Source organism: Alligator mississippiensis, chromosome 3 (genome assembly GCF_030867095.1).
Source record: "Alligator mississippiensis isolate rAllMis1 chromosome 3, rAllMis1, whole genome shotgun sequence".
NCBI classification, from domain to species: Eukaryota; Metazoa; Chordata; order Crocodylia; family Alligatoridae; genus Alligator; species Alligator mississippiensis.
This window is the reverse complement of record NC_081826.1, coordinates 257793585-257811520: the sequence shown is the minus strand read 5'-3', so window position 1 is coordinate 257811520 and position 17936 is coordinate 257793585. Positions and strand designations below refer to the sequence as shown.

The 17936-nt window shown below is 40.1% G+C and overlaps 1 protein-coding gene across 4 annotated transcripts in view; it reads right to left on the bottom strand.

Annotated features, from left to right (window-relative positions):
* The window catches only part of TENT2 (terminal nucleotidyltransferase 2), a 96463-nt gene that overhangs the window by 42252 nt on the left and 36275 nt on the right, over positions 1 to 17936 (bottom strand). For 3 of the 4 annotated variants that reach the window (XM_059725116.1, XM_014594805.3, XM_014594826.3), the window contains 2 exons: positions 13603 to 13731; positions 9782 to 9825 (listed from right to left, as the gene is read on the bottom strand). In XM_059725116.1, coding sequence (XP_059581099.1) covers positions 9782 to 9825; positions 13603 to 13731 — 173 coding nt within the window. The remainder of the gene's footprint in view (positions 1 to 9781; positions 9826 to 13602; positions 13732 to 17936) is intronic. The other variant, XM_019482106.2, reaches the window with a different exon arrangement.

Genomic DNA, 17936 nt, shown 5'->3' with positions numbered 1-17936 from the left:
GAGGGGCAAGAAGGCCATATGCGTGTCTCACCCCCTCCCCCCCCCGACCTGCCCCCTGCTACTGATTTCACAGCTATAGGAGTGGGGGAGGGGGAATTTAAAGACAACATTCTGATAATTAGATTCTATATGTGGAAAGTTATAACATCATTATATTTTTTTCATATGTAGAATCTAATTATTGGGGGGTCATCTTAAATTCAAAAGTTGTCTTGGATTCACATAAATACAGTAGTCTACTAGCAACAAACAATCCTTCAGTTAAAGATATTGTTAAAAATAAGTATGCATTATAAACACAGGAAAAAAAGGCCAAACAAACTAAGAAAGGGTAAAAAGCTATCAAAGGGCTTTATTTCTAAAAACACTTTCAGTTACAGTTGGTGATCAAACCTTAAATGTAACATGCATTTAGGAATGCTTTTAGCTGCTCATATCCAATTTATTCAAGGTATAGGCTTATGAATTATAATTAATTATATAATATCTATTTTGCCTGCTTCTTTACTGTATTTACTCCTTACTAATAGTCATTTAAGCACCAGAGTAGCAAATCTGAAGGACTCATGTGAGAAGCAGAAAATGAACCACATCCAGAAGACTCAAAAATGCCAAGCACTATTCTTAGCAGATAAGATAACAGTTCTTAAACTTTCTGAAACAGGAAATCCATTTTCTAATTTCTCAGTGTGACTAAAAATAAGGATTTAAAAAAAGAAATGAAATAAAGTTTTAAAAATGTAAATGATCCCTTTTTATATAAACCTCCTTTAAAAAAACAAAACAAGATGCGGTTGCATTACAAAATAGAACAGTGGGTTTACCATAATCTTATAAATTAATCTAAATAATATACCAAGTCAATGAGTCCTAATACATTTTAAACTAATGAGTTAAAAGGTACTTTTTAAATCAAGAACACACAGAATCAGGGGGCACACATCTGCCTGTTTTTATGGTCAAACACAACATATTGATCCCACAAGTATTAGTCACTGCATTTAAATATTTATCTTTAAAGTATTAGGATTTCCTTAACTATAGAAACTACTCTAACTCTGGCCTAAAAACCTACCCAGTGGGCTCATCTACACATGCACTTTACTGTGGAATAGACTAATTAACTTCATAATAAATCACTGCAGTCTACACATGCAATGGTATTAGAGCACAGTAAACTAATTAATTCCTCCATAGGACGGTACAGTCGGGGACGGTACTATATTACGGAGGAGAACTTTACTGCACTGAAACATGTGTAGACAGTGAACGGGGGTGTAAATTGCTCCCAGGCAGCCCAGTCAGCCAGCAGCCTGCTCCACCCCAGCTTAAATTGCTGCTGTCCCAGGAGCGTGTGTAGATGCTGAGCTCAGAAGCAGTTTACTCTGGTGTGAACTGCTCCAGAGTTTATTGTGTTACATTAACTTCAGGTGTAGATGCACCCAGTATTTCCAGTTACAGTTGTACAAAAAAGCTTTGCCTTAATTGCTGAATAGGTTTAACACATATTAATTGCTTTAATAAATGCATAGTGAGGATTCTTCTGTTTAATAAAAGGTCCTACCAAAATGTAGCCAAAAAGTTGCTTTTAGTTGTAATTCATCCCAATACACAAATTTTGTTATGCCAACCAATAAAAAAAAAAATAACGCTTTATTTTGGAAAATAAACAAAAAAATAGAAAGCATACTTAAAACCAATTATTTACAAATTGGATTTCATGTTAAAAATCAGTCAGTTAATTGAAAATACCTTCATTCTTCCATCCAAAGCTTAAAACGTGTACCAAATGGGTTTGACATTCCTGCTAAAAAGTATCTAAGAATTTGATAACATACCCACACCTCAAAGGTTTCTCAGAAATTCCATGAGGGTCATGGAGTTGTCACAACATGACAAAAATATCAAGCAAAATAAAGCTCTTTAAATATAAAACTGAGCTTGCAAATTGTGTTCTTCTTGCCTTCCACATTAAGTAAGGGCTTAGTAAGTGCCCTTGGTTGATAGATCCCACAGTTAAAGCAAGCTGTTCTCACTGATAACTCAAGCAACTTCCATACACTTCTGATTTAAATATGAGTACCTAGAAGAAATATTTAGTACTACTTTAAAACATAATAAAAGTAACTTATTTCAAGGTTAGAAGGTAAAAATTATTTTCTTCCTCCAGTCAAGCACCAGCCTATCATTGCTTGTACGAGACAATCTGGACACATGGAATGGGAACACCAAAGGAGGAACAGAGAAGTTCAGAATTAAAAGGTACTGTATTTTCTCATATACCCCATATGCCTCCAAGTAGGGCGCACCTTATTTTGAGAAGACCGAAAAAAGAAAAAGATTTTTCCAGTCATAGCCTCAATTCTGGCCCACACAGGACGGGCAGAGTATACCCGTCAGTATAACCCACCTTCCTTTCCTGCTCAGTTAAAGTCTAGGGATGTAACCATGTCACAGCTGCTGCGCAGCCAAAAGCTGCTGCCAATTCAGCAGCAGCTGTGATAGGGTTATATATTTCTAGCTTGTGGATAAGCAACAGACTCCATCCCTCCTGCATGTTCCCAGGAAAGCAGCACAGTACCTAGCAACCATAGAGCATCCCCATGCCTCCATTCCAGCATGGAAATCAATGTGCCTGCTTAAAACATGCACCTCAATTTGATGACAAATTTTTGGTAAGAGGGCACGTGTAGCATGCGAGTAAATACAGTATGTGCTCTTCTCTTCCTAATTAAGTACTACAATCCACAAGACCTCCCAATTACTGAAAGTTTCCCCCACTTATACATGAAATTAATTAACAGTGTTGCAGAACTCATGAGGACTAGCCTAATTTCCCCACAGACCCAAGCAGTATACCACCCATTAAAAACAAACAAATGGAAGCAAAATCCATCTATCCTCTTTATAGTTGTAATATTGAAAATCAAACAAGTCTAACAAGTTTTGATCCAGTCACTAATTCCTGCTAATATGTAACAGAACATTTCTCTGTAGAACTTTTTTGATGTTTACACTCCAAAATATTAGAAACTCTAACTTCTCAATAATTAAAGTAACTGTGGCCTCCTTTTATCACCGTACAACTGGTATTTTTGACTCATGTTTCAAATCTTGGTTTTCAACTTCAAAGATTGCAAATATACCAGTAACATCTGTTCAAAAAATAAAAAAACGCTACTTAAAAAATGATGGAGACTAAAAAAAGGCAACTACGTTTAACCTTTAACAGAACGTGCAAAGTAGTGAAATAAAGCACTTGAAATGCAGTGTCAGAAAAAAAATATACAAAATACATTATAAAATCCAATCTAGATTCTTAGATTATATGACATTTCCATTAACAATTAAATAGGGCTTCCTCACTAAGGAAGGCAGCCTATTTTAAGTTTCCAGTGTTACAAGGAAGAAATTCACACTATGGGGAGTAACACGTATGTGCAGGGAAATCCTACACAATTAAAATGCTTCCTTTTGACAGATTGCTAATAAAACATTTCCTAAATGCAGACGAAGCAGATTAAGTTTATTCTATTTTATTAGTAGCGTAATTGATTCTAATGTGCAAGAATACCACTTGAATAGAACAATTTACTCAAATCATCAATTCTGTGGGATATCACCAAAATATTTGTCAAGCACCATCATGAACTTGCTCATTTGTCTGCTTTCAGTTCATACATACTTTCCTTTCAACCTAACTGTATAATTCACCTTCTTTAATATAGAGACATATCTAGGAAAGTAAATCAATAGATGCACCTTCATATAAATGTAGTCTGAATCACGCCTTACAGCAAGGGTGTCAAACTTTTTCATAGATTCATAGATATTAGGGACTGAAAGGGACCTTACAAGATCATCAGGTCCAGCCCCCCTGCACTTGGGCAGAAAAGACTGCTGGGGTCAGACGATCCCAGCAAGGTGGGTGTCAAAACACTTTTTGAAGATCGCCAGGGTAGGTGACTGTACCACCTCTGGTGGGGGGAGGGGGTCTGTTCCAGACCTTCGGCACTAAAATTGTAAAGTGTTTTTTCCTTATGTCCAATCTCAAGTGATCTTCTATCAGTTTGTGCCCGTTGTTTCTTGTCTTTCCCTGTGATGCCTTGGTGAACAGATGCTCCCCAGGCCCTGATGTATACCCCTAATATACTTATAGGCTGCCACCAATACGCTCTAAGTCTTCTCTTCTCCAGGCTGAAGAGTCCCATGTCTTTCAGCCTCTCCTCAAATGACCTGTTCTCTAGACCTCTAATCACATACATGGCCCTCCTTTGGACTCTTAAGCTTCTTCACATACTTCCTGAAGTGCAGCACCCAGAACTGGATGCAGTACTCCAACTACAGTCTCACCAAGGCCAAGTAGAGCAGGAGGATGACATACTTAGTCTTGCTTGAGATGTGTCAGTAGATGCATTCCAGCGTTTGATTTGATCAGCTAGCTGCAGCATCACATTGGCGGCTCATGTTCACTCTGTGGTCCATCACAACCCCCAGGTCTCTTTCAGTTGTGGTGCTGGCAAGTGTAGCACTTCCAAGCCTGTAAGTGTGTTGAGGATTAATTCTCCCCAGATGGAGCACTTTATATTTCTCTGTGTAAACGTCATCAGGTTAGGATATGCCCACCTTACAAGCCTGTTCAGGACAGCCTGTATCCCCAGCATGTCCTTGAACATGACTGCACTCCCCCAAAATTTGGTGTCGTCCATGAACACTGCCAGTACACTTTTAATATCTGAACCCAAGTCATTGATGAATGTGTTGAAAAGCAGTGATCCAAGTACTGAACCCTGAGGGATGCCACTGGTCCCCTTCTACCATGTTGACACAGTTCCATCTATTAATACTCTCTGGGTCATACCTTGGAGCCACCTCTGGCTCCTGGGCTGAATCTGGACTATAGGGCTCCTCACAGGCCAGATCCAGACCTGATGGCAGCGGGGGGGAAAAGGGAGCAGTGGCAGTGTAGGAATTAAGGCAGGTACTACTTGCCCTCCTGCCACCTGACACACATTGCCACTGGGGCTCTATAAAGAGGTATTTAGCTATAGAACCTCCCCACTAATTCCCAACCCCTCCAGGAGCCCTGCACACCAGGTGAAATGGATCCAGAGGCCAGATCTTTGATACCCCTGCCTTATAGAATTTATGGCTCCAAATGCCAAGTAGATAACATCATGCTGTCATGCTGAACAGAAGATAATATGGATACAATACATTGCACAGACACAACAATATGGTGCTTTCTTCTCAGTAGTTCTGAAATTTAGCATCCAAATTGTTATTTTCTGGTTTTATTATATTTTTAACCAGGAGAAAAAGATCCACTTGCTATCATAAGCACTAAAATATTTTTTTACTGAAAAGAGGAAAGTATGCCAACCTGGATTTTCAGAGATGAGAACTTCAGAGTTTCTTTTTAGCTGGCAGTTCAATTTCAACAGATATGTATTTGATTTAAACAACTGGATTGTAAATAGGTGTGAATCTCTACTGGAATGGAATATGCTGTTTTTTATGCAATATTAGAATGTGGATATGTATGGTTATGGGCAACTGAAAATAACCACAGATTTCTTAAATGGATTTCTTTAGATGCTCATGTTTCTGTAAGTAGAACTTCTATTTAGTGTTGAGGCAATCTAGAGGTAGGCAAAAGGCAGGGTAGAGAGGCATCTCACAGACTAAGTCAATAAACACTTATAGTATTATTATTATTTACCATATTAAACTTGAATCTAAGATAAGCAATCCCCCACCCACCAACATGGCGGAAAAGCCTCTCAATCTTGGATTCAAGTACATGTGGAAGGGCAAGTGGCTGCTGAGGCTCCAACTCCAGCTCTAATCTGGTTTGGGGTCGAAGTTGGAGCCACAGTCACTGCTTCCCCTAAACCACCTTCATCTCTGAAATTTCTGACCTGTCCCTGTGCTGCTTGTCTCCCTACCCCTTAGACTCTGTCACTGCTCCAGCTAGAGTCATGGAGCACAGATCACTCTAGCCCCCTTGCAGCCATGCAGCAGTGGTTAGGGTGGCAGCAACTCTGGCCCTGGGTTGGAGGAAGAACAGGGGCTGGAACTGCAGCCATTACCACTGCTGCTGGGGAAGGGAAGAGGGGAGAGAGGGGGCAGCAGAAAGACACTGTGCCCTGAGCTGGAGACAGGGCTGCAACACAGGCTAAGTGAAAGGGGGCAAGGTGCCAGGGAAAAGGTGCCAAAGGGTGCAGGCACTATGTTTGGGGGGGGGGGGGGGGGGAGTAGGAAGGAAGGGGGGAAGGAACAGACAGCAAGGAGGCAGGGGCCAGGCCACACAATTCCCCTCGCACTTTTTCAAGTCTAGAATTTAAATTATTGGGGCAGGGGGAGGGCTTTTAAATTTAAAAAATGTCATGCTGGATTTGTGTCAATGCAGTATTAATTGATTATAGTAATGTGAAGTGCACCTGAACATGTTAAACCACAAGTAAATGTTTTTGGGGTTATTTCTTATTTTTTGTTTTAATTTATTTGGGTTTTAGTTATCCAGTTAAATATAGTTTAAAAATCATTAATACTTAAATAACCATTATTCCTAGTGGAGAAAGGAAGGCAACAATGCATTTGGAATTTTCTGGCGTATTACAAAAGCCACTTCTATTACCTTACTGCCTGATTTTGATTAGACTATTGTAGTAACATATATTGTTTGAATTTACAATATTTAAAAAGAGATTAAGTGATAAAAATATACTAAGCATACAACCTCTATAATGTCGTGTCAAACAAAAAAGGTACCCATCCAAAAAACAGACAAACAAAAAACACCCATAATCAGGTCAAAGCAGATTCCTACATTCAGCAGCGTAACTTGGGTTGGATGAGCAGGACACTAGCCCTGGGCACCAACTTAGTAGGGACACCAGAATTGCACCCCCACCCAGTGAAGTCTGCACCCTGGCAACAGAAGCAGCCCCATAACAGTGCTTTTGCAGCAGCAGCCAGGTGCACAGACACCATGTTGCTGCCACAGGAGCAACAGCGGGGGTGTGCAGAACATACTGCAGCTGTAGCGGTAGCATCCTGAGACTGTTTCTGAGTCCTCAGCATAGAGAAGACTCCTGTTCCTCCTTCCTGACCTTCCCCTCCACCCTAGCATTCAGCAGCACCTTTCCCCACACCCACCCTAACTCTCTTGCAGGGTTTAGGGTTGCCCAGGGTACAAACTCTGCTCATTACATCTCTGCCCGTAATATACTTTTCCCCCCATGGAAACCAGCAGTTTTGCCACATTGAAAGTCCACAACAGAATTCTTGAATTTCATAGAAGTTCACCACCCTTTTCAGCCTATGACATGACAGTCTTCTTTTATTAATTCCACTGATTTATATTTGTAAAGTGTTTTGATTGATGGTAAAATAGATGGTTAAAATAAACACTAGTCACATTGACACTATTTTTTCTTACAAGAAAAAGAAGAAACACTGTGGGAGTTGGTGAGAATTTCAAAAATATATGCCATACATAATACTTAAATACTGCCATGTGAGTGAACTTCGGTTAAGTGGCATAAAGTGCTGAAGTCTGAAGGCAGTCCAGTTGCCTTTTAAACATTCAGACTTAAAATACATTTGTAACACAAGTAGGGGTTCACCAATAAAGAATTTTTGGGCTGATACCGATGGCTGATTATTAACGAGCCATACCAGCTGATACCGATCTGACTGCTGACATGTAGCCTGGCAGCTTGGAGAGCAGCATCTGGCTGGTAAGTCTGTGGGGGGGGAGAAGGGGGGAAAAGAGGTGGGAGGAGGGAAAAGGGTGGGGGCGGTGATCAAGATGCCTGAGGTAAGGGAGGAAAGCTAGGGCTTGGCATGGGACAAAACTGCAAGTGGCTTATATAGGGGGTGGCTCCTGCTGCTGCACACGCTCCTGGGGGAGCCATGGGGGGCATGTGCCCCCATGGATCTGTGCACAAGGTGAAGGTGGGCTGCTGCCATCCCAGTGCTGATGCTGCCACTCGCCTTGAGTACAGCCTTGGCCCAACCCCCTCACCAGGAAGAGCTTGGTGCCACCCCCGGTCCCAGCCTGCCCACAACCCGTGCACAGATCTGGGGAGCATGTGCCCCCCATGGCTCTGCCAGGGGTGCATACAGTAGCAGGAGCTGCCCCCCTAGCAGCAGGAGCAGCTCCATCCTGCATCCAGCCCTGTTCCTTCCCTCACCATAGGGGCCTCAATATCCCCCCCACTCTCTTCCCTGCCCCCTTCCTTCCCCCCAATACACTTACCAACCAGATGCTGCTCTCCAAGCTGCTGGGCTGGCCATGTGCATGCACGTAGCACCACAATGTCAACTGCCAATAATGTCAATTTTCCTTCTATCAATGCCCATACAATATGGACTGATGTATCGGTGCACCTCTAAACACAAGTAGTGTCAAAGTGCAACATCAAAAATGTGCTTCTTGAAGAAATGAAAACCAAACACAGGCTGATACTGTTTTTCAACAAGGTAAGAAATTTCCTAACATAGTGATTCACTACAGCAGGGGTTTTCAATCTTTTTGGTGGCCAGAGCAGATTGTGCATGGCTGGACGTAGAGTTGGGGGGGTGGGGGGTGGATGGCACACGACCAAATGCAGAGCAGTGGCAGCACGGGTTGGTGCATGACAGCGTTCTGTCCCTGCCTGCCAGCACATACCCCCTAGAACAGGGGTGGGCCAGGTGGGGCCCCTAAAAAAAAAAAAATTAGATAATTAATATTTATATGCCCCTCACTGCCTCTCATGCAGCCCTCGATGGCTTGCTAAAACTCAGTAAGCGGCCCTCTGCCTGAAATAATTGCCCACCCCTGCCCTAGAGCCTTCTCAAGTACCCCTGGTTGACAACCCTTGCAATATAGTAAGAGCAGCTAGCTACCATTATTAACATACTAAAGCAAAGAGAGAAAAATAGGATGGACATAAGATAAGAAGCTACAGTTGAAAGAAATTTGGGAGTGATTATGAAGGGACAGATACAAAGAAGAAATTTGAAATGAGTGATCCATGAGAAGCAGTAAAGCTCTCTTAACAATTTAAGTCCAAAATATATCTACTTGGCTATTTTTCTTTCCTTATTCCCTCTCCTACCCCAAAATATCTATAAAGAGGTAGCTACTATTTCTAGGAAGCATTCAACTCAGGCTAAGGCTCTATCAATTATGGCCCTGATCCTTCCGTAACTGGACCCTTATGTGTATGTAGTCCCATGGAAAGCAATGGAATGGTGTTTGGATACATAAAGAAAATAATGAGAAGCACATTTCCCTTTGCGAAACAAACCTAATTTCAAGAGAGGTCTCATAAGAAGCCCCATATTAAAATGGACACTGTTTGTTCCTTGCTAGTCTAGAAATATGAGCAAAGAAAAGGATCCAAGTGGCTCAACACATATGCAGTTGGCTCAATCCCTGGTCTTTCTTGCTGCTGACAAGATGGCAACCAATTCTGAAAAGAAAGCATTTCTGAAGTAGTATTCTGTATATGAAACACAATTTTTCAGCTCAGTACATAGTAAGATAGGTGTACAGCTCCCTTGTGTAATATTTTTTGATTCTATGCAAAACATTTTCTTAAGTAACTGAAATGGTGTATTAAGCAATGGTCAGAATTAGTAAATAAGCTTTCAGACACATGAATAACTGTCAGTGTTCTAATCACTATGGCTATAGAATATTCTTAATTTTACCCCAAACTGATATTTAAATATCACATTTTTATACACATCATATGATGAAACAATAACTTCTAAAAATACTTACAGGGTAATTTTTTTGGAGTGACGGAAGGATGGGCTCAGGTAGGGCTATAAAAAAAAAAAGAGTTGTGTGTAAAAATCAGCAACTTCATTCACAGAAAACAATATTACATTAGCTAAACCAGAGACTTATTTCAGAGTTCATGATAGAACTGCTAACTCTGAATTACACTTTCAGGTATTTTGTAATTTTTTTTTTTTTAAACTGTACATGTTTCACATCATATAGATTAAAAAAGTACTCATTTAACTGAAGGTATTACTAACATAAAATGTTTTTTCTACCAATAAAAATAAGAGTCCTCCGACAGCTAAATATTATTTGAATTATGAAATTTATGCTAATTCAGTGCTGTAGGACTCTTATTTAGGCTCAGAAAACGCCACCACACCACTAAAATATCTGCATCTACCTTAACAGTCATAACATAATATTGGCTAAAAACACATCCTTGGTTAAAAACCACATTTATTGAAATAATGTACCATTATGCATCACCAAAAGCACCATAAAATAGAAATGGCCCACCCATCAGGTAGCCATTTCTGACACAGGTCCTAAACAAATTATATTAAGCTCTGTTAGCTTCTTTACTACTTAAGAGTGGACTAAAGCCACGTAAGTAAACATGCATCTTCTGAAGTTTTATAAATCTAGCAGTACAGAAAATACATACACTCTGAAAGAAATAGCATAAAAATAATGGGGCAAGTATTCATTTTCCAGCTCAGATGCTGTTGCACATCAGTGAGAGTAAACAGCTAGGCAGTTGGGTTTCCTTTTAATATTCATGTACCATTCAATCCTTATTAGCAGCTTCAGATCTTGTATATAACTCCTTGTGGTACTAAAGCTATAATATCACTCCATCAGCATGTTTTTAAAATAGTTAGTTTATACCATTCCTCAGGGAGAACAGTAATTCAGTTCAGCATCTAGATGCCCAACTTGGAATTATCAGGTCACTCCTGAAACTGGCTTTCACAGGAGAATACTTGGTAAGGTAATCTTTGTTTTGAGGATCCAAGATTTAAGAGCAACAGAACTCTCAGCAATGACTTGCTTTTTTTTTTAAGGATACTACAATAATTTATGGGGCTGCTAGGAATATGGTCACAGCTGTTTCAATGTTCAAGTTTTCCCTTGCTTGTAGGTGTTTGAAGACACAGAAAAGCGATCTTATTTCAATGACAGCCTGGAGATTTCCCAATATTCTGGAATACTGAGAGCAAAGGAAACAAACTCTGAGCAATCAGAGTTCTCCAGATATGTTCATCTAAGTCTCCATCACACATCAAGAGACTGGGGTTTTATGGGGGGAGGGGGCGCAGGGGAGGGAGAAGAAAGGGTGGGACCTCTTACCAGTAAGATTTGCCACTTACATTCTTCTTTCCCCCCATGGTAGAGTGAAGTTGGACCTGTTGCCTGGAGAAAGGCTAATACTCAAGAAACCAGTGCGTCTATAAAAATAAACTCAAGCCATACTCCCCCTAATACTAAAAGGCTTCCATGTTAGTCCAGTGCACAAAGGGAAAAATAACTGATGAAAAGAACAGGACAAATTTAGCTATACTAGGGAAGAAAGGGACTCAATTTACTGGTAAGTGAAACGTTTTTAACTTTTTCTTCCCGGTATCTTCCCTACACAAACTTATAGTGCAAGTATAAAATTAGGCAAGATAAGTTGTTAACAGAACTCCCATGCCATTGGTGGTGATGAACTAGTTAATATTATAGTAATAAAACATTAGGAAGACAAAACAGCTGGTAGCTATGTGTATATCAAGATGCTCATCTCACCCTTTTCAGCACAGCAACTTGATATTACATAGGTAAAAAGCCTACCAAACAACAGTGATGGATTGCTGGTACTTCATGGGAGTTAGCTAATCACATGCTGCCTATCCAACTAGTTTTTAACTGCTTAATTGCATTAAGCAGGCAGAAAAATAAATTTATTTGTCCTTAATATTTTTCCACAAGCATGTAAACACTGAAACCTGAACTTACTTTCTTTCCATAGACACCTTTGAAGAAACTCAGAGAATACTACAACACCAGACAGTCATAGTAGGACAGATTAAATCTTACATTAAGTGCCTAACAACTCTGGCTAAACATTAATAATAGGCACACAGTTTGACACCACAGAATTGAAAGGTAACCTACCATGGCTGTTCTGGAAAGTGGCATACACCTTCCAATTACTATACTTATAGATGATGCACTTAGACTGGACATTAGGAAGAACTTTTTCACAGTTCGAGTGGCCAAGGTCTGGAACGGGCTCCCAAGGGAGGTGGTGCTCTCCCCTACCCTGGGGGTCTTCAAGAGGAGGTTAGACGAGTATCTAGCCGGGGTCATCTAGACCCAGCACTCTTTCCTGCTTATGCAGGGGGTCGGACTTGATGATCTATTGAGGTCCCTTCCGACCCTAACATCTATGAATCTATGAAAATAGATCAAAATAGCTTTTCTTGATAATTTGCTAAATTGACATAGAAAAACTTGCAGCAGCAGTATTCTGGAGGTAGTTAAGCAATTAGCTATGCGGAATGGGCTGAAGAGCTAGCTTCAAAGCCAAAGTGATTAGCCATCTGATCTATCTATAGAAAATAAAACCTCGGCAAACTGAAAAACAGTGAACTGATGACAAAGTGAATATTCACACACCATTTACTCATAAATTTTGTCATTCATGGCCGCAGATGAGCATGGTAGGATTGAAAAAAAAACAAACAAACTACTGGATACTTAAATAGTTAACAGACATATTCAGAGTTGTGTTAGAAAGAAATTAAGTTTGGAAGTAACATTTATATTTCTTGGGGCATTGAAACAGATGATCCTTGAGGTCTCTTGCAAACCGAAGATTCTAGGGCATAAATCAACTTTTAATGGCATTACAAAAAATATGTGCGGGTGAGTTACTTTATTAAACGTACATGCTTCAGGGTTTTCTGCAGTTTTCTCTGAAAATTTGTTGGAAGATGGGATACAGAATGAGATGAAACACTGATTTGATACAGATTCAAAACTCCAAAGTAGGAAGGGCAATTTCAGAGAAGATACATAGGGACTCCTCTAACAAAACAAACTATGTTCAAGGGGATAAAGTAATTAGAACTTGAGTTTAGTCTTTACATTTATAAAAAATTCACTGAACCGGACAATCTTCAACAAGGAGTTTCAACTCTACTGCATAAAGCTTTTCCAAATAAGACATACATTCAACATCCAATACAAAACCGCAATAAAAAAAAAAAAAAAAAAAAGCTGTGGAAGTCTACGCATCCCAGTTGTTCACGCTCACTGGGAATACACCAGTGTCTTCATGAAAAAGACAGTAGTTAGGAAACGTTGTGGTCTTGAGCTATGTATGCCAGAATTCAAACCTGCCCCAGTTGTTCTGTTCTTGGGATATCAGAACAGAGACAACCCAACCACACAACCCCCCTTAGAAGCCTTTGGAGAAGTTTCTGAACACAAAAAATGAAGGGACGGTTATCTTTTCTCCCCTTTACAATAAGTAGATTTGTTTATGCTGAGCTTGAGTTTACTTTGTAAAGCACACAAGGTTGAAGTACATTTTTACTGAGAATATACATCTCCAGAGAACAGGTCCACCCTCGCTACATCAGAGAAAACACTAAGAAAATGGAATAAGAATAAATTTTACTTTATCCTCTGCTTTTTCCATCAGGTACAGGATACTAGCTAATGTTACATGTAAGAAAAAAGAAAATCTATACAAATACTTTTTAAATGACACAATATATGCTGTTTAAAAAAAAGACAATTTCCAAAACTAAAAGAATACTTACTTTGTAAATAGTGCAAAACCATCAACACAAGACTATAGCTGCTTAAAGTACCACGACTGGCATCATTAATGTCATGAAAATTTGCCCACTTCTTAACAACGAGTACTAATGGACGAACTCGATTCTCAACTGTAAGCAAAACAAATGCTTATCAAGTAGGGCAATTTAGGACATTTTATCTGCAATTGTCAATGAGGAAGGTTTTTGTATTACCTTTGGGTTAACATTTAACTACCAGATATAGTTTTGCACTCACCTTTTACACCCTATTAAAGAATCTCACTAGTTATCCCAATCCTAATGTTCATCTTGACAGGACAGAAAAAAATTACTTGTATTTATTAGAAAAATTCTGGCCTTTGAATAATAAGGTCCACAGATCAATTATAACAGGTGCCTCCAGCAAGCTTGCAGGCTGGAGGAAAAACTAGACATGTCATACAATGTTGTAGTAGAGGTCTAGAATGCTACTGTAGCCATGATGATCCAAGAAATACTTGAGAAGAAAGGAGTTTCTGACGATACCTATTACAGAACTAACTATAGGGTTGGGAGAGAGATATCAGACAAGCTTTCAGGCACAATGTGCCCTTCTTCTCGTCTAGGAAAGCAGCTTCTTTCTTCCAAAAAGCACTTTAAAAGCTTGTCTAAAATCTCTCCCAACCACATTAGTTAATGCAATAAGAGTTTCCTTCAAAAAGCACTTGCTTATGTCAAGCAATGTCAGCAAGGGAGTGTCCTCATTCCTGAAGTACCCTCCAGCTGAGATATCTGCCACAATCAGCATAACTCAAATAGCTAATTTAGGAAGTTATCTTATGTAAAAACCCTTTTTCTTGTCCAGAATAACCAACCAAAACAAACAGAGAAAAGAAAAAAAAACAAACAAAAAAAACCCCAACACATGCAGAAATTTCTCTTGCTGCAGGTCAATTTTCCATCTCTATCAGGATGATCTATTTGTCCATAGTATGGGTAGAATCTGCCAAGCTTATCACTCAAAGTTAATTTACAGGTTAGAAGAGGTAAGTTTTCCCATTCTTTTTTGTGTCAAAACCCACATACCTATTACCATGGGATTTTTATAGTAGTGCGCCTCTAGGGTAGGAACCAGTATTATGTTTAAATATGAACTTCCAAATGAAGAATATAGCCTCAGTCTTCCCTGAGCACCATGACATGGAGAACACAAACACATCTGCCAGAAGTAGTGAAGTGGAGTTGGCTACAATTGAGCAACCAATATGCAGAATCTAATGAGCTGATGGTAGTCTAGCAGACCTCCTCACAACAGAAGATGGGGTTTTTTCTGCCCCAAGGTCATCAATATTCCTAATTTCCAGATGTAAATATTTAAAGAAGGAATGTTTCTTGAATTTATGCAAAGCAAATGCTGTGACAACTGTGAAGACTGCTTGTCTGACTTTAAAGTACAATACTGGTTCTTAAAAGAAAAAAAAAAGGTCCCCACCTTCAAATATCTAAAAAAAGACCCACTAACTGATGATAGCAACTATTGGGAAACCTATTGCAATGGGTAAGAAATACATCTAGGTAGCACTGCAACAAACAAAATATTCCAAGATCATGCTTCTAGTGTCGTGAAGTTAAAATTGATGCCTTAAGGAAGCTTTTAGTTTTGAGACTGAATTCCCTGAGGAGATTATAACAAAGTGACCTTGTTTTTCCTTGGACACCTCTTACACAGCCACAATACAGTTTTCCTGAGGGAGTTCAAGGCTACACTTCACTGGTTTAAACTTGGTAGTTAAACTTTGCACTTTAGAGCAAACAGTAAAATAAGTATTCTCTATTGATTTGTTCTCTGGGCCCATGAGAGCAATAATCTTCTCATGCAAGTACTTATTTTAACCCTATCTGAACCAGATAGAGGATTTCTCACAGTAGCAGGCTTTCTCTGTGATGCAAACATCTGAAGATCCAGTGTTATATTAATATTAAGCTCTTCAGCCAGCCTTCAACTACAAAGGTAAAAATATAATTGCTACCATGCTCTTGTTCCTATATGTTGAACAAGCTGAGAAGGCAACAGAAAACATAGGATGACCTACAAAAGGACCCTAAAACCCAGGTTTTTGAGTTTGCATCCTTCATGACTTTGCATCCTGGGACCTGCCACAAAGTCACCACAAGCAGCTTTATGTATTATTTGCACACAAAGAAACTGATCATCACCCCACCAAATAGGTATTTCTGGGTATAGGAGCTACACAGCTAATCTGATCTTTGCCCTGAAGGTCTTAGTTTATCTGCCTCCTAGATGGGCAGTGTACATTAGAGAGGAAAAACGCAACAAAAAAACCCCAACCAAACAAACAAACAAACAAATCTTTCCTTCCTTTAGGACAAGAGAACTTTTCTTTGCAGTAGGGTCGACTGTGTTTTTCACAGTTATTATGAAAACCACATTAGACAAGCTAACTGTTGCTACCAGAATGAGGTTCTTATCCACAGTAGTGCACCAAGTCTTCAATTTACTAGGGAAATGCTGTGTTCTTTCCAATTCCTTTTGCTGAACTAAGGATCCCTTCAACAAGTGCACCATTAGATCGTTTAGATTCACCAGCTACTGGAGCAAAGGATACATGGTTGGAGCTCATCTCAAGACAGGGCAACATGCAGAGAATTACTGGGTAAGTTTCATATAAGCACTCAGTCACTGAAGCATGCCTGAGCACCAAATCAGAATTCTGAACAGGTTCCAATAACAGTATCTAGTTTCTGTGATGCTACTTGTTTTCCATGATGGCAGTCTTCCTTTGATGACCACTGTTCTGTGATGAGGTCTTGCAGTAATCATCCTCAGCCTAAGCTTATCATCTGCTTCCCTGGCATTAAGTATATACTCATTAAGCACAGTGCAGTACCACTGAGAGATGCCCAAGCTGATACTTCAGCTAGCTGGTTTAAAGCTCAAAGCAGTATAATGTTAACACTGTTTTCCACCTTGGCTAATTAGCAATGTTCTTCACAAAGCTGTATAGGCATATCCCCCCCCATATATCTAAATTTATTGTAGGACATTCCAGGAACCATGTTACTCTGTTGTATTCCTTCATCTTTCACTTTATACGGAGCCCTAAGAGGAAAGATTTTGCAGAAAGAGAAGTATATTTTCTTTTTATGTAAGTCAATATTATTGCTACCAAGAGTAGCACACTCTTCCCTGAGGATATGCAACATCAAGTGATAACTTAAGACAGGAAAAAGAAGAAAGCTGCTGTTCATCTGAAAAAATATCAAAGGATTGCTTGACAATAGTAAAAACAGGAAAGCTTTGAAATAAAGCTCTCTCAGGAATTTTTGGGACTTCTGAGACAGAGCTGTGCTCCCCAGTTCTCCAACCTTAGAAACCGGATGGAGAGAAGACTGAAAAGCTTTTCCATGGAATGCAGAAACTTGGAACATGACAAAACATTTTCCTGAAAATTTTTACCAAACTCCATAGATCACCTTTCTGGAGAAAGGTCAATAATCTCATAGATTCATAGATGTTAGGGTCAGAAGGGACCTCAATAGGTCATCGAGTCCGACCCCCTGCATAGGCAGGAAAGAGTGCTGGGTCTAGATGACCCCAGCTAGATGCATATCCAACCTCCTCTTGAAGACCCCCAGGGTAGGGGAGAGCACCACCTCCTTTGGGAACCCATTCCAGACCTTGGCCACTCGAACTGTGAAGAAGTTCTTCCTAACGTCCAGTCTAAATCTGCGCTCTGCTAGCTTGTGGCCATTATTTCTTGTAACCCCTGGGGGCGCCTTGGTGAATAAAACCTCACCAATTCCCTTCTGTGCCCCCGTGATGAACTTACAGGCAGCTACAAGGTCTCATCTCAACCTTCTCTTGCGGAGGCTAAAAAGGTCCAGGTTCTCTAGTCTCTCCTCGTAGGGCTTGGCCTGCAGGCCCTTAACCATATGAGTGGACCTTCTCTGGACCCTCTCCAGGTTATCCGCATCCCTCTTGAATTGCGGCGCCCAGAATTGCACGCAGTACTTCAACTGCAGTCTGACCAGCGCCCAATAGAGGGGAAGTATCACCTCTTTGGATCTATTCATCATGCATCTGCTGATGCATGATAAAGTGCCATTAGCTTTTCTGATAGCTTTGTCACACTACCAAACTCATGTTCATCTTGGAGTCCACTAGGACTCCAAGATCCCTTTCCACTTCCGTGCCACCCATCAGGTCATTTCCTAGGCAGTAGGTATGCTGGACATTTTTCCTCCCTAGGTACGGCACTTTGCACCTCAGCTGACATCTCAGCTGACTAGAGCCAGAAATAGTGCTCTTTTTACCCCCAAACTGAAAGAGCCTA